At 38.8% G+C, this 23,974-nt stretch overlaps 2 protein-coding genes across 3 annotated transcripts; both read right to left on the bottom strand.

The window, feature by feature from the left end:
• On the bottom strand, window positions 1-10,554 carry irak1 (interleukin-1 receptor-associated kinase 1). The gene is made up of 14 exons (XM_057357541.1): window positions 10,071-10,554; window positions 8,957-9,124; window positions 8,322-8,417; window positions 7,928-8,007; window positions 7,543-7,728; window positions 7,227-7,291; window positions 6,724-6,838; window positions 6,423-6,532; window positions 5,187-5,394; window positions 4,971-5,039; window positions 4,657-4,878; window positions 2,197-2,626; window positions 1,988-2,095; window positions 1-789 (listed from the first exon to the last, which is right to left on the bottom strand). Exons 1-14 carry the CDS (start codon window positions 10,180-10,182, stop codon window positions 698-700), a joined length of 2,061 nt encoding a protein of 686 aa, XP_057213524.1. The 5' UTR covers window positions 10,183-10,554; the 3' UTR covers window positions 1-697.
• A 582-nt stretch (window positions 10,555-11,136) lies between these two features.
• On the bottom strand, window positions 11,137-23,844 carry mecp2 (methyl CpG binding protein 2). Of its 2 annotated transcripts, none has more exons than XM_057356935.1 (3): window positions 23,727-23,844; window positions 17,834-18,205; window positions 11,137-17,101 (listed from the first exon to the last, which is right to left on the bottom strand). In XM_057356935.1, the coding sequence occupies exons 1-3, from the start codon at window positions 23,756-23,758 to the stop codon at window positions 15,877-15,879; spliced, it is 1,629 nt and encodes a 542-aa protein (XP_057212918.1). In that variant the 5' UTR covers window positions 23,759-23,844; the 3' UTR covers window positions 11,137-15,876. The 2 variants fall into 2 exon arrangements, with proteins under 2 accessions (XP_057212918.1, XP_057212919.1); XM_057356936.1 differs by having other exon boundaries at window positions 17,834-18,202.
• Between the last annotated feature and the right edge of the window lie 130 nt (window positions 23,845-23,974).

Here is a 23,974-nt window from a genome sequence, read left to right as displayed (position 1 = left end):
TTTTAATACAGTTGTAGATTCAATAATTGTTTAATTTTGCTTTACAAAAGAATAAAACTGAAATAAAAACATGACATTTACATTCATTCGACAGATGCTTTTATCCAAAGCAACAAAAAAGTTAAAATAAATCTAAATTAGTTTCCACAGTGTTGGTATTATTCTTTAATCTAATTAATTTCTCATATCAATCCTTTTATACTTTCAAAATGTTACTCCTGAACACTTTCACTAGGAAATTTAAATGTTGACCTTTCTTTACAATTTATGTAAGAGTGTAAAACTGGGTAGTTAAATAGAAATAGGTTAGACATAGAAGGTTCTCATATTTGTATGTGCTTCAGTCATAGTCTATAAACAATTAAAAAAAAAACACTTTCATAATTGAAATTTCTCAAGAGAACTAGGCCCCCCAAAAAAACAGAGAGATCAGATCTCCAAAAATAACAGGCGTATCATTATAAAAGACGGAGATATCTCTAACATGTCAGTCAACATTTACATATACACAACTTGAGCTTACTATAACCATACCAGTTTTTTTATTTAAAAAGAACATAATATTGCAGTTTTGCTATATTGAGGTATTTATGAAAGTATGTTTCTCTACCGTTTTCAAAAACAGAAAGTACCATAAAGGAAATTTCAAGAATAAAAATATTTTATATTTCTGTTTATCTTTCCCAAACTTCCAGTCTTATACCACAGTTGTTGACTGTAGGCTGGTTCCCGAAGTCTCGCTGGCAAATTCATCACTCTCCTCTGGCTCTCTTGTTTGGGTATTCATCGCTAAAACATAATGAAAAGCTATAAGTACACTATTGATTTTTCTTTCAATGCATACAGTTAATAAGGAATATCCAAAATATAAATGCAGCTACTCTGTTGACACTCTTTTAGCGTTTCAGAATTTGCATGTTTTATAGATTTTTATCATGTCAATCAGCAACCACAATCTCAGGTTCTTCAGACAATGTGGCCAAATGTATGACAAGTGGTTTTATTACATTTATGTACATTTCGCCTCAAGTAATTATCAAAAATATCTTTTCACCAATACACACCCTGATGGTGTCGACACTGGTTCTTAAAGGGACATGCAGTCTTCATCATTGAAGACAGAATTTTCATTTTTGGGTGAACTGTTTCTTTTAAGTTATGGTCTTGTACTTAGGCTTATATGTCACACACCTGCACTTTGAATGTTGAATTTACCTGTTTACTGTTTGCCCTTTGGTTTTAATAAAGCAGAGACTTGTCCTATTTCAAAGAAAATGAAGAAAATCTCCAAAAAATAAATCTCCACTCTTTAAGAAATACTTTCAACTAACTTCACTGGAAGTGGGCTGCAGGGGCTTTGTTTCCAATTCCACTACAAGGCTGCTTAAGGAAGTGGGGATCAGAGGACAGGCCCAATGGATGGTAGTCAAAGAACTTGCCACTGTTGCTGAGAGAAGCAGCCACTGGCTGTGGTTGAAACGGAAGGACACGATATGGGCTGCCAAGTGACCACTTAATAAAATGGTGTTGTAATGGTACACCATACGGAAAACGGGGACACTGAGCATGCATCAACTTGCCAGTGGGGCTAGAACAGCCTTAGCCACCAGGGTGGCGTGTATGGTTGCGTTGAGTTTGGAAATGTGTTGTAATGTTATGCCATACGAAATGGGGGCACTGAGCATGCATTAACGGTGCCAGTGGGGCTAGAACAGCCTTAGCCAACGGGTTGGCGCATATGGTTGCACTGAGGTGTGATGCCACCGAGCTACCAGCAAAGCAAGTGAGGCTACAGCCACTAATCTGGATGAGCTAATTGACACAGGAAATGGGGTTCAGAGGACAGGTCCAGTGGAGGATAATCAAGAACTGGCCAGTGGTGCGGAAAGAAGAAGCCACTGGCTGTGGTTGAGGCGGATGGACACAGCATGGGCTGCCAGATGACACCTAGTCCTATTAAAATAATCTGATTCCATTAATGAGTCACCTGATGAGAGCAGATCAGAAGTTAAAATCCTCCCCTCTTCATAAAGCTCCATTTTCTGGACCAACCTCTGTCTCACAGGGTTAATAACAACTTCCTGATTAGAATAATCTGTAAAGATTCAGACAGAAAATACAGAGTCAGACATTCAGCAAACAGGCTAATTCAACACACCAATGTTTTTTTATTTTGTTGAGTAAATATCTCATGACCTCCATTTGGATTGGACTGTGATGGGTCATCGAGTATAGATCCACCTGATTTAGTCCTCTGAATATCACATGACAAAGGCTGGACTCTGCTACAAGTGTTTGAGAGATAGTGAGAGAAGCCTTGACTCTCGTCTGATTCACACGGCATTCCAGAGGACTGTGAAGCCCACGATACAGCATTCCACCCAGACTCTCCTGACTGAGTCACTGCAGATGTCAAGGTAGGAAAGACGGGCTTATGAAGGCAGGGGCAAGTGTCTTCTTGAGGGCAGAGTTTGGAGAATTTGTTGGTGAGAGAGTCCAGGGAGCTGTCTTCAGAACGCAGAGGCTCCGGTGTGGACAGATGAGATGGTACTGAAGACATTTTCATTATAGTGGATCTGCCAGACGTCTTCAACCCTGAATGCAAATCTTGGAGTTCTTTGAATACCTGCAGCACAAAAACAAAAGAAAGTTAAAGGAGTCATGATTTAAGACATCAATTTTAACCCAAGCTTTTGTTATATAAGAGGGAACCGTACTCAAGCAAACATCCTGTAAGTGTCAGAACTGAAAATATTGCAGAGGTTGTCTGTGATCTTAATCCTGTGTGAATCGGCCATGTCTGTAATTTGTTAAGTAAAAATTCCCCCACAAATGACCTACCATATTTTGACGAACACCGAGGTCCTGTGATAATATCAGTCCCGTGCGAATCGGCATTGATATTATTTCGGGTGCCGAGTCATATCCATAAGTTACCTGCCAACACTGTCGTTTTGGCCGGGAGTCTCCCGTTTATTTATTTATCATGGAAACTCTCGTAACATTTGAGACCCGCGATAGCGGTGATCTTCTGTCCTGTTCGCGATCACGGGTCTCAAATGCTGACCGATAGGGTCATATATCATTAAACACCATACAACTATAAACTATAGACGCCTTTCCTGTTAGTAAACATTGTGACGCGTTTTTGTGGGTGGAGCTTAGCTGGAGGCAGAAAGATCCCTCTGACCACATTACTAATGCTAGGTAGCACGTTTTGTTTGCTTGCTTTTTGAGAATGACTCGAAAAAAATCGGATTAAACTTTAACATGTAATACTCACTGTCTAGGACCGCAATTGTTTTTTTTAAAAGTTGCCTTTAACGCAATGAATCTGGCCGACCTGTACGCGCTCACTCAATGGATCCAGAGACGAACTGACAGGATTACCTCCAGTTAAGTGGCCTGACATCTACACTTACCAGACAGAGAAACCAAGCGTTTATAGTAAAGATAAACTGAGAGCGTATAAATCTTATAGATGCCTGCGTGTGCTAACAGTGGCAAACGTTAGCAAATGCATTTACTTGAACACAAACCTGACACATAACATGAGCCTTCTCACTGTTCCCTTTATACTAATGCACTTGTGACAACTTAAAAATAGATGACAAACAGTTTCTTTTATGTTTAGTTTCTGGTCGATATTTAACTGCTAGTTGTATAACTAACAAAGTTAGCGAGCATACCCTATGCATTCAAAAGTTAACGCTATGTGAAAAATAACATTGTTCCCCATTTTATGATTTAGGCATACGTGAGATATTTTTAGACAAATACCCAAATCATAATCCACACCAACAAAAGACAGTAGTTTAACAAAAGAGCATGTTTAATGATCGATTCTGTTCAGTCCGCTCCTTTTATTGTGTTTAACTACAGCTGTCGTCCGTGTTTTTGTTTGGCAGTGGCAGCAGGTATGTGTTAAAATATCAAATTGGAGACTGTATTCTGTCGATTGTGGTACTAAACAACACAACAAGATGATATTTTAAACTCCTTATGTAGCCGAATCTGTGCTGGTTTGTATTGGCCGCCTCCAGTTTTCCCTTTGTTTTGCCTCCAGCTAGTGCCTTGACGTCGGCGAGAAAGGGGTTTATACAAACTATACGCAAATCCTTGCCATCACCTCCGGGAAATAAGTCAGTAAATTTGAGTAAAATCACAGGCCTCACTTATCCCGTGCGAATGCACCACATGAAATACAGAGGTCATTTCTAAATCACACGAGGTCCCCAGATAATACTAATCCCGTGCGAATAGGGCGAATGTGTAACCTAACGTTACGTGTCTAACCAAATTCACAGAAGGCTCCAACTAAGTTTGCTACGCAAACTGCTATCCAATCATAGCAGTGGGCATTTACTTCCAAGTCTTCAATGTGGGACGCCCATTAAAACCGAGCGTTTGTCAAGCTGGCCGGGTAGAAAATAAGCCTATTAATTATTGATTTTGAATGTAAAAACCACGTGCACGTCATCAGTAGACCTCATACAACAGTATAAAACAATAAACAAGGCCAGTTCATCACACCTTTAAAAGTGCTCGGCGAAAACTAACTTGGGCCTCCGATCATATCAGTATATCAAAAAAGTGAAAGAATGAAAAAAGTATCAATGACAGTTAATCATACTGCATAAATACATCCCCTCCTACTTTGGTCATGGGTGGTCTCTTCTTCCTCCGCCGGTCTAGACACTGACATGCCAGTTTGGAGATTTCCATTGACCCATGTAGGGCAGGTGTGTCTTCAGTCATCAGTCGAGGATCCAGGTGTTTCTTGCAGATGTTCTCAGCCGCTTGCAAGGACAATTCCTGTGAGTTCCTTCCTTTGCTGAAGATTCTGTCATCATCATCCACCTCTATTACTAGATCTTTCTGTGAGAAATAAAAGGTTATTTATGGTCACCAACCACAGCCAAACTTGATATAATATAAGAATTAAAACACATTTTTTTAAATTGTCTCACCAAGTAAACATTCTTAAAATGGCCATCGACTTCTAGGGCCCTTCGTCCAGTAAGTACCTCTAACATGACCTGTGGTAAAACAGAAACTGGTATGTTATGTTTTTAAGAAGTTTATCAACAATATTATTTTTACACAAAATATATCCATCACACTACTGTTGTCTCTAGAAGCTTGACAATGTACGTTTTAATGCCAACACTTCAGATTGTTCTTACCACACCAAAGCTGTAGACATCGATCTCCACCCCCAGCTGTCCATCCTTCAAGTATTCCTCTGGGAGGTATGCGAGGGTTCCCCGTACCGTTGAAGTCTGAGCGACGCTACATGTCTTGCCTGGAGTTTTTTTGGGGTTGCGACAAAAACGCGCCATTCCAAAGTCCCCCAGCTTGGGCTCCAGATGATCCCCTAAAAGGACGTTAGAGCTGTAATAGAGGAAACATGAACGGGTTTGTATAAGAAGCCTGGTGGGAATATCAACATACAATCTCATTTGCAAACCCATTTTATTCCTTGACATTAACCAATACTACAAACAGCATTCCCCTTTAGCGAGCTGCATTACCTGCATCCTGAAATACTGCTTAAAAAGCTATTTGGCTATTGGTTATCATTAACTAGTAGCACGTGGAGTATCACAAATAATGAAGAATAACAAAGTACATCGAGTTTGCTGTTATGTTGACCGTTATGATCTGGGCCTTCAATACACATACTAAATAAAAAATCTGACTTGGAAATGTCCAGTAAATGAACTATAAATTGTAACTACTCGCACCATTTCTCTTGTGGGTAGTTTAGTGACACCCGTGGCAAACAAGTAGATTCAACTGAAAGCTTCAAAACGATTAAATGCATCCCTCTGCAGTGATTACAGGTTTTATAAATGTAATGGGTGCGAATAAAGACACAATCTGCCTCCATGAACACCTTCATTCTGAGAAATACAATCGATTCCTACACTATGTACCAGCCAGGCCAGAACTATAATATTATAGAGCATCAAGATAATTGTGCAAATGATTTTTTTTACAGAAATTACAGAATATCTGGTTTTTTTAATATTGTAAAATAAGTTACGATCAATGTGTCAAAGACGGCACCAATAGAGAAGCCACATGGTTAAACCATATTTTTGCACTAAATATTCTGAATGTTCTATGCAAACAACACTTTTAATTGGGCAAAAGAAAATCACCCTTTTAATCCTTTAAATTAATTAATTTTGATAAACACTAGAGCAAAAGCAAATATATATATATATATGGAGAGAGTATCGTCAAACTTTGGAAAGATATTGAAATATTTACAATCTAAGTATATTGCAGCAACAGATTCAAGCTTCGAATGATGGCTCGGTTCTAGGTGACATGTGACATGATTTCAAATGTAAAAATCAAAAGGGGTCATTATTTATCATACGTGTTGTTTAAAACATTCAGTTTGAACGCACCTCTTGATATCTCCATGAATAAGCACAGGTGAGCAGGAGTGCAGGTACTGAACAGCCTTTGCTGTGCCCAGCAGAATATTAACACTTTGTGACCAAGAGAGGGCGTTGTCCTGAAAGAGAGGCATTACGGTTGAAAGTGAAATTCAAGTTTCATCATGATTTAGCCCAACTCATGTGATTCCAAACCTGTCCTGACTGCACTCTTTTTATGCTATATGTACAAGCATGATTAAATCATGACAACAATTTTTATTTTTCAAACTAAACCGTAGCATATTTTCTGTAAAAATCAGTTGCTCACCTCACAGTGTAGCCGGTCTTCTAAAGAGCCATTTGGCATATAAATATATATAAGACAATACGTTTGACCTTGGATACTGTAGCCAACAAGTTCCATTATATTGGGATGTCTGTATCTGTGGGGTATAAAGATTATGAACCTGCTGCTTTAGATTAAATTAAAATATTAGTATTAAGAAGTAGCTAAAGAAAGAAAAGCTTGAAAGCGTTGGCTGAAGCATCAAAAAATGACCTCATTAACAGACAAAGCATGACGACTAACCACAGACGGTTTGGCAGTGGGCTGCAGAGACTCATTTTTTACAGGTCATGAAGAGGTGTGGTGTATAAAGAGCAAACGGCTTTCAAGCGGGCAATTCCCTGTCTGTGTTTCTGTTGAACAAACATAAATGAATCACAGCCACCGAAAGAGCTGATTAAGAGAAACAGAAAGGACAAGGTGAAGGTGTAGGAGCAGAAAAAACAAGCCACAAAAGCAGAAGGTGTCAAGACAAAGTTTCTTACTGCGAGAGTTTCTCCAATTCTGTCCTGAAACTTTCCTTTAAGACACTCCAGTCCAAATGAGAGTCCTGAAGAAACCAACACGAAACGCAGAAAGACAGCTGAGCTCAATTTATCAAAGTAGAAATTTATAATAATAATTATAATAATTTATAACAAAGAAGAAAATTCCCTAAAATGCACTACACTCGCTGATAGCTAAACCTTTATTACCTGATTCAATATGAGCATGATGCAAATCAGATAATGACATAAAAAGACATTGAAAATGACTATTAAAAAAGTGTGTTAAATGCTTCTATCCTTCGTTCATTAGTACCTCTTTTAGCTTCTTGACAGCAAACTCTGTGTTTCTCATCGTGGCTCGATACACGTGTCCGAAACCTCCTTCCCCAATTTGCCATGACGTGGCAAAGTTGCATGTGCCATCTTGTACTTCCTCCAACGGCCAGCTCATCGCAGTTGAGGAAACAGGCGAGGAATCCTTGGGGTCCTCACACGGGCACTACGAACACACACAAATGCGTGAGTGAATCAAGAAACTGAAAGGGAGAAAATATGATGGCTGAAGGAAGATAAACGCTGACTAATGGCCCTCTAACACAACAAAAACACTGATGATAATCGTTACGGCCATAATATAAAGGACATACAGTATAAATGTAAAAACGCTGTGGTCTATCTTTATGTCTTTGATGAAGCACCTTTCCTGACGTAGTAGATTTCTTTGGAATAATGGAGTCCAGATCAGGGGGCGGAGGACCTGGCTTTGGTAGAGGAATTTCTGAAAAACATCATGGCATGCATTCGGATTAAAAACGGCCAAGAATTAAGTGGCCAAATAATGTTTGAATCAAGTTTTATATCATGTTTGTCACATATTATCGTTCTGTAATGTAAAGAATATCCTGTGAAAATATAACCTTGATATCTTTAACATTGACTGAGTAAGGCCAAGTCAAGAATTGAAGTCATACTGAAATGAATTACTTTGATGCTCCCAATCTCATAAAGACGTTATCCTGGATTTGAAAGACGGGGTCAAATATTGTCGAAAACGGGTGTAATCATTGTTTAAAACTCAGTATAACATGTTACCGGTGTCGTTTCTGCTTGTACTGCTGTGATATGCAGTGCTTGGTGGATTTGGTGAAGACGACCCTTGATCAGAATCAGACTGTTGGATACGTACGTCTGTGGAAATGCACACAGAAGAACATAAGCACATGTATAACCCAAGAACCTGTTGTGACTGCACAAAACAAAATTATATTATTTCGGATAATTATTATTAATGCACAAATGGCTTTTAAATATTTTTTTTGTGAAAACCAAGCAAATATTGTTTAAAATGTTTGCATACATCAGATATGCATCTGCAGTATAATGGCCATTGGATACCCCACTCTTTAGTTATCACAAAAATGCATGTATTATACATTCACATGTATAAAAAAGTAAATTAGGGCATCAAGATCTAAATACGAATAGGTGCTGAATTAGTATGCGTGCATCCTGAGAATGTTATTTTCAAACTGTAAACATTAAAAGTGACTTCTAGGATGTTTTATGAAATTGACTGTCAAAAAGTGTTCCAATCAACCTGAATTCACCTCGTCTAAATGAAGATCTGAATTAGTGTTATAAAGTGGGTTTCATCGACAACCACAGAAACCACGTGATAATTCGGGTGGTGAAGGCATGACATAGACAATGAGATCAAACTGACATACGTTCGAGGATGACATCACGAGCCCGAAAACACCGCAAGTCTTCAAGAACCTTCACGAGCTCTCCAACCGTTCCATTCCGACAGCCCCATTTGTGCATGAGTGTCTCTGTCCGTCTGCTGGTTTGCTCCAAAAGGCGAAGTTCAGTCTGATCAGATATTACTCGAGAAGCTGCATCAGAAATAAAACAGTTTAAACAACCACAGGTAACCACAGTTTCCTTCAAAATATGCTAGATACCAGAGAATATAAGAAGATGAACGCTCTTTCAGAAAGTGTAAGAAGCTTTCAGAATCTTGTCATTTGGTTCAATTTTAATATTTTGTTGACACTGGTGCCTAATGTCACAGCACTGCAGTAACAGCTTGGTATTTTGTATTAGAATTTTGTAAGGGACTGGCAAATTTGTTAACATTAATAAATGCATTAACAAATCATATTAGTTCATTGAACATGAACTAATATTAACAGTTACAACTTTAAGATATTTTGAGAAATGCCTCAAAAAGTCATACAGGTTTGGAATACCATGAGTGATAAAAGAATATTTGGGTGAACTATCCTTTTAAAAAGATTTAACCCTTTTCAAACTAATGTACAAACCCAGATGGTTTCCAACTACTACTAGTACTAATAATAATAATCTAAATCAAAGTCTAAAATGTAAGCATATCCATATTATAACATCAAATCTCAACAAGTCACATACATGGACAGATTTCTACAAGTGTCAAACTACTAGTGATCCACCTTTACCCCTCTTAAAATATATGAGCTATTAGTAAATTAGTGCCTCTATGTTTAGTCTGACGTCATCAATTATCAGGCCAGAAAAACAAAACTGACATTTAGCAAAACCTAATAAGACTTTAAAAAATCTGACCCACAACCAAAACAAACATCTTGGCGAAGATTTACAAACTTTACTTAGGCCTAAAACAAGTGAATAAACTATCACTGTAACAATGAAACATTTTCGCGAAAACTTAACTTTTTAACGCAAATCAGACGGCTAAGCAAGTTAGCGAGCGTGCTAATCAACACGCCCTCGTACGAATATAGAAATATAAACTAAACACGGTGACAGTTAAACCATACAAAAAAACAATAATCTTACCGAATAACATCCAGTCAGAGTGTGAAAGTGAATCCATAACGCGTGTAAAGTCATTCATAACACATGCGGGCAAGTTGTACAGAAACTCCCCGTCAAACTCCGCTCCAGACATTTTCAAAAGCCTCCGCGCTTTAATTATTTTATTGGCTTTTATTCTTATCTGTAGATTTGCTTTATTGTATATATTGTTATTGCAATACGCGATTCTTGATGGTAGAGTTCCTGCTTGTGGCAGTCACATTCTTGGTGGTCTTTTTCCTTTCTTTTGCTATGACTCACTACCATAGCTTTCAGCGGCTTAGCTCATGAATATTCATTTTGTCGCCTTCGTTAAAATTCATTGCCGACGCCATACGTTCGTTCAAGATGACGTCAGGCGCTCACTCAATCGGTCAAGTTAGGCCTAAGTTAACTTAATTAATATTCATAAGCTACATCGAACGTGTACACATCTCCACTTCTCTTTAGACCTTCACTTAAAAAAACCTTCACTTCCCTTTTACACATATATTGACAGGTCTTTATTATTTTTTTTAGGTATTTTCTATGGCATTTTTGGATCATTTTTGTTGTTTTATCTTTTTTGCTAAAAAAATCCAAGTGACGAACATGCCACAAATCCTAGACAACTTCTCATTACGCAAACCCCGTTGCATAAATGCGTATTTTCCACACGTATTACTAGTGCATTAACTATTTCTAGACTGAAAAGAAAAGACACACGTCGAACGACTAAGTTAAATGCTATAAAATATAATCAAAATCTTCGTCTTCGTGTTTTGGGCAAATTTAAAAAAAGGCAAAATAACCATATGATTTCAATTACGTTGTTTCTCTTTTTTGACGTTAAGCATTAAATTCTGTTTTTATATTAAGATCTATAAAATGTATAATAGTGAACTGTAGATTATTATTTAAATAAAAAAATCCCCAAATTATGATTTACTATTTTTCCTTTTGCATTCCTCTTTCTCATACTGTATATTTGTAAATTACATATCAATATTAAATATGACTCACAATGCATTTCATTTCAAGAGAGTGAAATAAGAGTTTTAGACAGAGAGCAGGTAAATGTTGTTTACTATTGTGTATCTGTTACATACGGCAAACAAATGATACAGGAACACAGTACTATAAAAGTAGACACAAACTATACTTTTCACTTTCAGGAAGGCAAGGACTCAGCTTGGCAGATGGTGATTAACCACTGACACCTAGTCTGTGGGATTGTTTGGTTAAAATAACATATTTTTAGATACATACTACTAATCCCTTTTATTTAAAACTAAATTATAAAATAATATGAAAACAAAACAGCTTTGGACAAAGGTAAAAAATACATACAAAGAGTTAATGGGTGTCTTGCCGGGGAAACATACTTTATAAAGTGCAGATCTTAGACTCGTCCTTCCGGTCAGAGTTAAAACTTTTTTCTCAAGTCGTGATTGGAAGATTATTTTTGAGGCCAAGTTATTTACGGTGATGGTAAAAAGAAAAAGAAAAAAATTTCCCAACAAACACACTTCACTCATTAACCAGAGACACATTCAACATACCAGGGATGAAAAACATCGAGATCCTATAGCTTTTTACATCATCAATATTGCCCAAGTACATCTCTCTAATGTTGTCCAATGCATTTTTTTTTCATTTAGGAAAATAAAGCAAGGCAAACATATTGTTGATCTCTAGAAATCCTTAATACATCCAAAGCACTGAATACCAACAAGAGGCAAACACATGACTCTGAATAAAAATACAACTACGGTATAAAGATAAATTCTATTACAGAAACTTCAAGGCACAAGACTATGTTAAATAGACCATGAACTTTCTATCACGGTGGAACAGGAATCTATTTCTTATAGTTGAAATTATTCATCTGACTTTAAATTGTCCTGCTTGTACGAATTTAAGCGCTGTACTGCAGTTATGTGGGTAAACTTTGCACGTTTTTTTTACTCTTTAACACAGTACACAAACTAAAAACATACTAAACGAAAAAAACTCATATCAGATCAGATGGGTTCACTATTATACTATTACTATGAAGATAAAATATCCATTTTGGGTTTATCCTTAAAAATAACATAACATTAAGAGAAACAAATCTAACACAAAAATCTAAAAATGATTCTAGCCACAAGACAGCTGTTGACACATATAGTGGCATTTATAAACTCAGAATTCATCAAAAGAAAAAAAAAACACAAAACAGTTAAACAGACTGAAGTGCACAGCTAGCCTTCATTCAACGGAACACATTCAGTATTTTATACCTCATGAAACCCTTCGGATTCGGTTGGCATGGTGGGGCTCAGCTCTTGGAGCGCTGTTTGAAAACATCTTATATATAATAGTAAAGGGCAAGCAATGTCCTATCTTCTAATGGCAATCATGCATATTGATACATGTTCACGTACATAGCATGTATTTTTGGCTACAGGGACACAAGGACATTCCATAGCATATTTCACTGCCAGAGGCACAAAAAATCCCAAACATATAAATAAAGGAATTCTGTCTTTGCCCATTTGTAGGGCTCCATTTTTGTCAGTGGGCTTTGAGCGCTACAAAAGGCAGGAAGTTCATGAAGCAGAGGGTTTTTAGTTATACACAACTTATACATGGACACAAACATCCCGCTGATGGAAAAAAATGAACAATAACACATCTAGTTACAACACACACCAGTGCACATCCTACCTATGAAAATCGAAGCGTTTTTGTAAATTCACCTCCTCTTTGCTTTGTTGGGATAAAGGTGTTTCTTTAGAATCAAAGGTCACTTCAACCACCTTAGTAAGTCTCCCAAAATAAAGGCACTACCCTTTCTGTTGCAGCCATACAGATATAGCTTCTATAGGGTCATAACTTCCATTCATGTCTGGAGGTTTCTTTCCTTTCATTTTTACTGTAATACTGAGAATAAAGTGTTAAATGTACCTCACATAATGTAAAAGTCGAAAGGATCCATTCTATTACCCCCATTCACCCACCCAAAGTAATCCAGACCAGGGAGACATTCACCGTGGACAGATCACCACGTCAGCCACTGGTTAAGTGAGCGCTCAAACTCTGACAAGGACACAGAGTGAGCAAGTGGTTTTGTGATATTAAGTCGCTTGTTTGACTTCAAGCGATTAACCGAGTTTGCCTTTACAGAATGGAGGGGATCGAGACTTCAAAATCCATTTACCCCATCTGCTCCTGACTATTTGAAATGATTACATAGCCCTTGTTCAGAGCGCACACGCTCTTTAATCCATTGTGCCTCTTTCCCAGTGGTGAGGGTTCGAGGAAGGGGAGGGCTGTGAGGGAGAGAATGGAACCGGACGGCTTTCGCTCTTAACGAAACCTTAAACGTATTTTTAGCGGGGATACAAAGGGGAAAATTACAAGTAATGTCCCGTGGGATTATCCAATTATTATTCTATCTACACATTAAGTGAGAAAAATTTTTTTTTTTTTCTTTAAACATATTTAAAATACCAGATAATGAGGCACTCACTATCCTAAAACACACTTTTAAATAAACAGAAACAAAAGACTCTGTCGCATGCATTTGAACCCCGGACGACAGCAAATATCGAAAACAACATCCTATTCTATAGTAGAACTAACAGACATATAAAGAGATTTACAGAGTGCTGAGTGTCATTCTCTCTGTTCTGATTGATAAATATTCGAATATACAATTTTCAGTATTGAAATCAATGAAAATGCACATCCTTCATTGAAGCCACAACAACCATGAATGTGTCGTACACAAACAAAACCCTACGAAATACATACATAAGGTCAAACCCTCTCACTCGTATACTGCATTCAAATACTCACATCAGTTATATCATCTGATAAGAGCACATTAAAAGTATAATTTTCTATAATTTTCTTTTCGAATTACAAATTATAGTAAAATTAAACGTTGACATGAGTTTTGCAAACCATGTGTATTTTTTTTTATATTTTATTTTATGGTTGGGGTTTTTTTAAGTAAATGAAAGACTAAACAAAAACAGCTCTTTGTTACTACTAAATAAAGAAAGTTACCACCTCCGGACATGAAACAGAAGTCTATGCAGTCTAACGAGATAAATATCTGCAAATAAATGGATGGGCCTCTCACAATTTTTATATTTTGCCATTTAGTTAAAATAAGGTGCATTTTATCTAGGAAAAGAAAGAAAACTGAAACAGAAACGGTTACTGTAAAATCCTAAACATCATGAACAAAGAAGAACTTCCTCAGTTTGGTTCAGAATTTCCTTAGAATTAATTTCCATTGCTAAGGACAATTAAAAATCTTCCATTAGTTCTGAGACAATCTTTATCAACTTCATAAAATGAATGCATGTAGTTTTAATGTGTAGTCCTTGATTCTGAACAAATCTTCTTTTGCAAAAAACTAGTCATATTTATGAGAGAGAAAACCAGAAGGCGTGGACAATAAAAACATTACATTATATCCAGGTGTACATGTACACATGTATCATTTCCTTTCTATTTTGCCAAGCCAGCCAATTAATCAATAATGTTTGTTCATAATTTTAATGTCTACAACATGTAGACTTTGGTAGCCATCAGTGATGTACCTGACTTTATAAGCCTTTATGTACAGAAAAGACTAAATACTGTAATAAACAACTATTTTGTGTGTAGACCTAAAGCAACCCATGCATCTGACACATCTATAGCCAGACAAGACATTATATAAATATAGCCATCTTTAAACTTATACCATCTGAATCCGTTTGAAAACAGCAGCTCTATAGGAATAATCTATAACTACATACAATCAAACAAGAAGCTAAATTTAAAACGATATACTTTTTTTGTTAGGGATTTGTGTTGTTGGAACACAAGGCCACTATTTCAGTTGTACGTCATAGAAACAAGCAGGTAAACCTAACAAATTCATTCCTCTAAGCCAATGAATTTATACTCCAGACATCATACCGCATGTGCTTTCAATATTCTCTAACAAATACATTTGTGCTTTAGCTTCCTCACCAGATCCTCAAGCGTCCGCTCTAGTTGCACTTTATCCCAAAACTGGCTTTTAAGGAAAAACTAAAAACAATGGAAATACTACTATAAAATCTATTCAATAAATAAAAATGTCAGCTTAGCATGAACCCACAACTAGGAAGTTCTTTTCTGTCTGAGTTACGCTAGCTATTTTGATTGAAAAGGTTACAGCGTGAGGATGTGTGCCAAGCTCATACGGAAAGGTGACGTGGGCCTTCCCTTCAGCTCGCCTTCCATCTTTTGTGAAGCCCATCAGATTTTGTCACCTTCATGACACGAAAGGAAAACACCGATATGACACCTTATATCCTAGGCTTGAGACGACATGACTACGACACGTTTTAATAATTTCGAGAGCATTTCGATTGGGAAAGTTTTGCTTTACGACAACTATGGCGTTTGACTTGTGCATCCATTACCACTTGAGCGTGTTTCTATTTCCTACAAGCTTTGATAAAGGAACAACGGTTCAGGTGAGTGCTAAGATATACTAATACAAAGATATAGTTGAAAAAAGGAAAATATAAAGAAAAAGGATAGCGGAGAAATCACCCGGAAGCAATACGTCAAAGATAATCATCGCCCCGCGTCCAACCCACAGAGAGAACGAGACACGACAGCTGCCTTTTGTTGAAGTACGTTTACATTTTTGTATACTTTTGTTTCCTTTTCTTTTTTCCTCAGTAAAAAAGAACGTAAGATCACTCGTCTCACTGCGACGGCCTTGACTTCCTTCTCACGACAAGCTGCTGCTGATTGGTCAGTTAGTCAGTCAGCTCACTTGTTCGCTCACTGGTGTCCGGGACTCGACCGTTTCCTCTCGGCTTGGCCTCGGAACGGCGGACGGCGGTACAATGTCTCTCAGCTCCTTGCCGTCCCCCGTCACAGTCGTCTGCTGCCCTCTCAGGTCAGTGGAAGCCATCTTGCTTGCGTTCTGAGCGTCCCTGCCCGAGGTGCTGTCAGTTCTGACTTCTTCCCTGCGGGCCGTGTACTCCTGTTTGGGCCTGGAGGCGCTCAAGTCACGGGGTTCGTTTTCTGCGGTCACAGGCACGGGTGGCCCCCCTTGCGTGGAGTGACCCAGGGAGAGTTGGTGGGCCTGTGGAGTGTAGGTGGAGGGTGGCACGGCCTGCAAGTGTTGATGTGGGTGGTGATGATGATGATGGTGGTGATGTTTAAAGTGCTGCCCTCGTTGATCTCTGTTCTTGTGACCCTTCGGAACACCGCTCCCACTGCTGCCGTTCCCGGGATCCGGCGACGCCTCTTTGTGTTTCCGTCCCAGATGCTTGTGAGGCCTCTGTGCCATTTCAACCTCCTCCCTTGCTGGGGTCACAGTTAACACTGTCGGTCGTTTCAATACCCCCGTTCCTGCGCTCGCCATGGATGTGACTGTTGCGGAGGCGGCGGACCCCTCCAGTTCCTCCAAAGTCTCTCGTGTTTTTCGTTTCTTGATCGGAAGCGCCCTCTCCTGTACAGGCTTTGCGGAAGACTCCTTCTGAGCTTTCTTCTTGGCCTCGGCAGTGAGGATGGCAGCTGCAGCGTAAGCGGCGCTAGAGCCCGTCCCTGCTGCCGACTGAGATGCAGCCGCTGGCTTGCGACCACGTTTTTTGGGAGTACTCGGCGGCTCCTGTTCTGATTTCCTTTTGCGTCCTCGGCGCGCTTTGGCAACCGGCACTTGCCCCAAAGGTGCCCCCGTTTCAGTTTTAGGGGCCACGAAGGGCATCTTTACGAGGAGTTTCCCTGGAGTCTTCTCCACGACGCGCTTCACCGCCACCCCCTCCGTGACCTGTCGCATCTTGCCGCTGCCTTTCGGCCGGCCCCTCCCGCGACCGGAGGGTTTCACCACTTTGGGCTTCTTTGGCGGTCTCTTTTCTCTTCGGGACGGGCTTCCTCGGCCCGTGACCGTAAAGTCAAAGTCATTGGGGTCCGTGGTGGTGTCGCCAACCTTCTGGAAGTGTGCCATAAGCTCCACTTTGGAACGGAAGGCTTTCCCTTCTGGGCTGAAAAAACAAAGAAAACTATTTTAATAGAAGTGTGTGAGAGTTATTGAAAATGATTCAAAATAAAATCTTTGATTTTGAGAGGGTGTCCTAAATATGAACCACACATTTATATAAAATATAAAAAATGAAATATGAATAAATAAAATAAAAATATAGTCTTCTTTGATTTTTAGGCTGTGCAGTGGAAATGGGACACATCGGTTAGCACTCTTATCCATCACGTCACATTTGTTTGGTAGACCAGTGCACTTCTCAATATTGAATTATTTACTTACAATAGTCATGTGCATTGATCCCCATACAGCTCTAAAATACAAATCTCTCTCTGTACATGCAATCTGGATTTATTGAGAAACCACTGAGTTGTTATATTACACTTTAAATGCTGTTGGGACACAACCTCTACAACCTTATGTCTTACACTGTATCTACACTGTAAGCGGAAGAACACTGAGTCCATTCTTCGCAGTGTAATTACATCTAAAAAATATAAAAACTAAATTTGTATCAGATTTTCAAAAAAAAGCTAAATTATTTTATAAACAATCCATATTATGTATAAAATAAATGTACACTGCATAATGTTATATTTGATTTGAATTTTATTGGAATTTCTGGTATAATTGACACCTTTTCTATTCCACAACAAACTATTTTAAAAGACAGAGGAGTTACGTTAAAATCTTCATTTCCTTTTTTAAACTGTAAGAATCGCTAACTTGTACTAACTTGATCAGATAGACGTCAAATTTGCCGGCGGATCGGCCCGACTTGCGCTGTTTCAGCCTCCGCGTCCAACCCTGAGGCAGTGAAGGGTCCTCGTACAGCGGCCCTCGGTCCCGAATGATTGAGCGCCGTTGCTTGGCCGAGGCAGAAGATTCTGGAGCACTGAGAGCAGCTCCGACTTCAGGGTCAGTGGGTTCAGATTTTCCTGGCTCTCTCTGTTGTCCGTCATCCCCCTGCCTGAACGGAGGGGCAGCTGGAGGAACGGAAACGGTGGCCTCCAGTTTTTCCACATTTTGCCGTTCCTTTTTGCTTTTCTTCTGCTTCTGGGTCTTGTCTTTGGAGCCTTCCTGGTCTTCATTTTTGTCCTCACCTCTGCTGACAACACAAAAGTGACACTCTGAGACAGGTTGACAGTATAACCACTGCTTGTCTAAATGTCTATGAAGTACATGGAAAACTGACAGTAGTGCTGTGTTTGCATGTTTGTCTTTATCAGAGCACTATTTTGGCTTCAAAGCCTGCTCATTGTCAGATCACACGAGCTCTATTAAATACCACCAACAGACAGACGACATGTGCACAGAATTTAAAGTGTTGGCGTCAAACCTTCCCCAACTTAATCACATAAAGCAATTCAATTTGAGGTTCAATGTCTTTGGAATGATGTCATGTGAAAGCCGAGTCTAGGAAGGATCTATACAGTAACTTTAAGAAAGTTTAATTCTTGCTTCATGTACACACACAGGAAAATCCCCCTGAGGGTGTAAGACAGATTCGTGCAAAACCACGACGAGGCTGAATCATTGTGTCTTCAAAGGATGGAGGAATTTCCAAGTTGTCTGAAGCTTGTCCCTTACAGAGACACCAAACTCTTTTGATTTACTATGTTTATTTGCACAAAAGTTATCTTCACTGATAAACTTTGCCTCAGAGATGACGTATTTTTGTATGCAAAACCCAGAAGCGAGTTAGCATTTTAGGACTTCCGGTTCAATCGCTACAAAGTCTATGGGTTTTTTAATGGGTTTTTGGTGAATCGCCTGAAATAAGGTCTGTGGTAAACAAAACCTCTAAATATTTTCACGTTATTCTATGACATAAAACACACCAATTATAACCAGATTGTGATTTTTTTAAAGCCTTATTGTATCTTAAAAACGGCAGTTGCTAACAAGTTGCTAAAAACGACTACTTCCTTTGGCGGGGACCTTAGACGTCATCGCGCATATAAAGCTCACAAATAATGCAACATGGGCACAAATCTCTTAAAACGTAGATGCGGATTCATTCACGGAGTAATTACTTAATAGGGAACACATTTTTAATAAAGTTTGAAAGAGTTGTCGGAGGCTTGGTGGTGGTGACGTTGATATCGAGCGACCTTAAGTGTAGTCTGTTTATAGCATATTAATCGCAGAGCTTATTTTTTTCTCATTTCTAAAATCAAAGTTTTAAATATTGAGATTTAAACCTAATGCACTACCTATAATGTTCAGTGACTACAGAACCTGAAGAGAAGTAATGGATGTAAAATGGGAAACTCTGAGTAGTACATAATGCCTTATGACACAAACAAGTGACATCATAATAAAGAACTCTTTAAAGGATAAGAATCAAGATCAAGGTAAAAAAAATGTTTTTAGTGATTTAGTGGATTGAAATACATGTCAAAATGAGACAATCTTTTAAAATCACAGAGAAATACATGTTAAAGATCTCTGTTAAAAGAAAAGCTCAAGTAAACAAAACATTTACCAAATTCTCACATTAAATGCTAACATTTTTGTCTTCAACAGAATACATATTGTTGTGACATTATATATATTTTTATCAGTGAATCTTTCTTGATATATATATATACCTTTTTGCAATTACTGCAGAGCACGAGTCAGGAATGCACGTTTTTGCAAATCACTTTACAACATAATGTTAATAAAGCTTAAAAGAACATAAATGTAAACATCAGATTTAAACTGTTTCAACCATAATTTCCTTTGTGAATACCAGGATTAAAAAACGTTATGATTGAAACTGAATCATTTGGCCTACATTGGTGAAACAGTTCAACAAGTTCACTGAAAAGAAAGACCTGAACCAAAAAGTCGCTTACAAACATAAGAACACCATGTTTTTTATCTACATTCCCTTTTAGGTTTTCAATGATTATGGGAACCCTGTATTGACAAGCTCATCGTCATCGCACATAAAAACTACCAGCAAGAAACCAAGAGTTCCAACTTTCCAAACTGGCAGCATGCCAATTATTCAATTGTAGTGTAAAGTAATAAGTAATAGTCATAATTACATTTTTATTGTCAATGTTGGCTGTATAATGTTGTTCATGCACACTAGGTGTTCTATTGATAAAGACAAGCGATAAAACTTGCCAGAAAATACTAATCATGTAGGCCTTACAATGAGTTGACACACTTGTGTGACCAATCTCCATTTCCCATCATCCTCTGCGTAAACGAAATAATGATAAAATGAAATTTCCCATTTACACATTTAATTTATACTGGGCAAAATCACTTTAACACACATCACCTTGTAATTAAGGGTGCATAAATTCAAGGGGCAGTCGTGGCCTAATGGTTAGAGAGTCGTGACCAGAAGGTGGTTGCCGGTTCGATTCTCAGGGCCGGCAAGTAACGACTGAGGTGCCCTTGAGCAAGGCACCTTACCCCTACTTGCTCCCTGGGCAGCTGCAGTGATAGCTGCCCACTGCACCAGGTGTACGTGTGTTCACGACTTGCTGTGCGTGTGTTCACTACTCACTGGATGGGTTAAATGCAGAGGTCACATTTCGGGTATGGGTCACCATATCTGACTAATAGGTCACTTTCACACATCACCATGTAATTATGGTTTGCTTGACTCAGTTATGGTCTTGACTCACAAGAGCCTATCATGAGGACTTGAGTGTGTAGCATTTGACCTCATCTGGACATCGATGTATTTATGTTAATCACATTAAGTGTCCTATTATAAAATATTTAGGACAGCCTTTACAGTGAACGCTTCATAAAATTTGCACGCCATATACCAATACAGGAGAAAAATAATCAAATAAAAACAATTACACTATCCCTGCATACAAATTCGAATATAGCAGTATGCAATATGCAAGTCATACTGTATATGAGAAATATCCAGATGCTCTACTGCTTCCGCCGATATTTCTCAGTATGCACATGATGGACACCATGCTATCCCATTAGGCCACGGGAACCGAAGACCCACCAATTTCAAATAGTTAATAAATAAAACAGTGAGGCGAGTGGCTCTTTTAAAGTTTAAGTGGTATAGGTACAAAGAAATTTATTTCTTGTGGTTATATTGTAATGTACTATATTTATATTGTATTGTATATTTCATGGCTGTTGTTAATAATACATCATAGGTCAACTAACATACAGGCTGAATGTCAATAAAAACACGATGCATGTCAGGAAAGTATTCATACTGCACACACACATTAGGTGCGTTCCATTTGGCCGTAAGTGGACTGCGAAGTGGACTGCGAAGTGGACGTCACACGGTGTTCCGCCATCTTAAGTGAGGTTCCAATCCAAAGAGAGCGAACATGTTCAGTTCGAAGGGCACTGCGAACGGCGTAGGGAATCAGGGAACATCGATACATCACTTTGCTGGAAGTGGAAAGGGAAAATCACCCAACTGCCTTTGCGCGCTGCGTCACGATCGAGTCAGAAAAACAACGGACGAGTTTACGTATGCCTTTTGTACATTGTGAAAATTTATGAATTATTGTTAATTATATGAAATTCTGTGGTTTGCTTCACGTAAATATGTTATTTTACTTTTTGTAGAATTGTTATTATGTAAGAACTTAGGCTACACACTCATGATGATGAATGTATTTATATTTTATTGTGCAATTAAAAAGTAGTTTTCATATGCGTGTAAGGATTCATCCATTTTGCTATTATTATACAAACTAACGTAACGTTAAAAGTGCAGAATGTTTACGGCTGTACCACAACAAAAGCGAGATGAGACCGACGTGACCATGTATTAAGAACACACCTTCACATAGTTGACCAAATTAAAATGTATTTTTATATTTTTATATTGCATAAGAGTAGAGTTTCAAATAATCAAAGCTGCATCAGTCAAATAATAAATACAAGCATAAACAAAAGTTAAGATCATATTGATTAGATAAATAATGTGCGTTACGTTTATCTATATTTCTTTTAATTTAAATGTAAAGTTAGAATATTTATTTACATTATATTCTGCGCAACCGTGCAGTTGCCTTTCTTTGACGACCGTTGCAGGGCATTCCATTTGAACGTTTTTTTTGTCAGCGAAGTCCACTTCAACAGATATCCCCTGCGTAGGGAGCAGTCAAACACTGCGTAGGGACCCTATCAAATGGAACGCAGCTACTGTGTATAAAACAAACTGATTTACCAAATAAACACTTGGGACTTTATTCAATTTAGAACTTACTATCACAGTATGCAATTTCAGACCCAGTGGATGTTGGCCTGATAAAGAATAATGTGTAAACAACAACAACTGCCTGAAAGACTTATGAACACATGCAGGTTGTATTAGTGTGCGATTCAACTTCTCTTTGAGCGATAATAACGAGAAATTATATTTGCAAGACTACAATCTGTTGCATTCTTGTTGGTGGCACATGACACTTAACATTTCATTTTTGCGCAAATAATTCATGACTGAAAATCCTTCCTAAACCACAACACTGCAAAACTACAAAATAGTCCACGGGCAGCTTTACCCCACTTTTCATATGCACCCAATGAACCAGCGTCACCTCTGGCATGAAATGCACGGGGCATGCAACACAGGAAGAAGTTGCAGAGGATGAAAACACAAGTGTGTGTGTGTACAAGACGTGAACCATTGTATCTTGCATATCACCCAGTTTCTGCTCCCCCCTCCTGCGGTCGATCACACACACATACTGACAAATATTATGCTGCTAAATCTGTTAGCTCGTACCGGAAGTCATCTCAACAACGTAGCTGTGAAAATCATCAGGGTGCTCTCACATGGGAGCGTCTTGTGCAAGATTACTAAGTTGTCTGTTTCTTTGATGTAATAAGAAACACTATGTTTTGTATGAAGTTATACAGCTCGCATGCTGCAGGGGCCAAATGAGCAGCAGCAACAACAACAACAGACACACAGTGACATCAGGCAGAAAAATAGCACACCGCTCAACTTGCTTGCATATGCAAACTTGCTAACGTTACCTGATTACCTGCATCTACACAGACACAGGAAACCTACGGTACACATCTTCACAGGACTGACACACACATTTTAATCACTTAAATGACTTCCAAGCCAGGACAGACAGCTATATGTGGAGCTAATCTCATTTCAGACCCCTGCCCTGTCCTGCAGCTGTAAACAGCGTCACTAGCAAGCTAACTTACTTCAGTCTGTTTTTGACAGCTAACTTAGCATTAACACTTGCATGAAAACAACACCGCAACATTCTTTACAGAACAGCAGCTAATATCAGCAAAAACAAAACATCTGACATAAAACCTGTGCGTGTGAGCCCCCAGGCAGCTCTATATATCTGAAGAGTTGTGAAGTAACGTCAGAAAATGACACCGAACACACCTCCTGTCACTAGCGCGAGCGCAGCTAACGCGAGCGGCTCTCGTGCCGCACAAAGTCTCCGCCGATCATCCATGATGTGGAAAAAGAGCGGGGAAATACGAGTGACGTATTCTCAACGCCTTCGCGGGCTAGCGCGGCTAACATTTTCCCCCTCAGCCCGTGCCTGTCTGACTAAATATCGCAGCGACGATCAAAAGCTACGCCATCGTCGCTCGCAACGCCTGACATCGGAATACTTGACAATGGAAATTATGCGATTCACACTTACAGTCTCTCCTCTCCGCTCTCTGCGGCGGCCATTTTTATTTAAATAAATAAATTCCCAAAAAATCACGCAACATCTTTGTGGGTACCCCTCACCCTCCTCTCCCACTCCCTCTAACACAACACCATCCTCGGGACGCGAGATATCGCGAGAGGTGGGGTTGAAGGAAACGGGGGTAAAACGCATGTTCTCGCGAGACAGGATAATTACAGAAGGGGAGATACGTCCAGGCCGAGGAAAGCTGCATTGCA

Source organism: Triplophysa rosa, linkage group LG17, assembly GCF_024868665.1.
Source record: "Triplophysa rosa linkage group LG17, Trosa_1v2, whole genome shotgun sequence".
Lineage (NCBI taxonomy): Eukaryota > Metazoa > Chordata > Actinopteri > Cypriniformes > Nemacheilidae > Triplophysa > Triplophysa rosa.
Note: the sequence above shows the minus strand (reverse complement) of the source record. Positions and strands in the feature narration are given on the sequence as shown.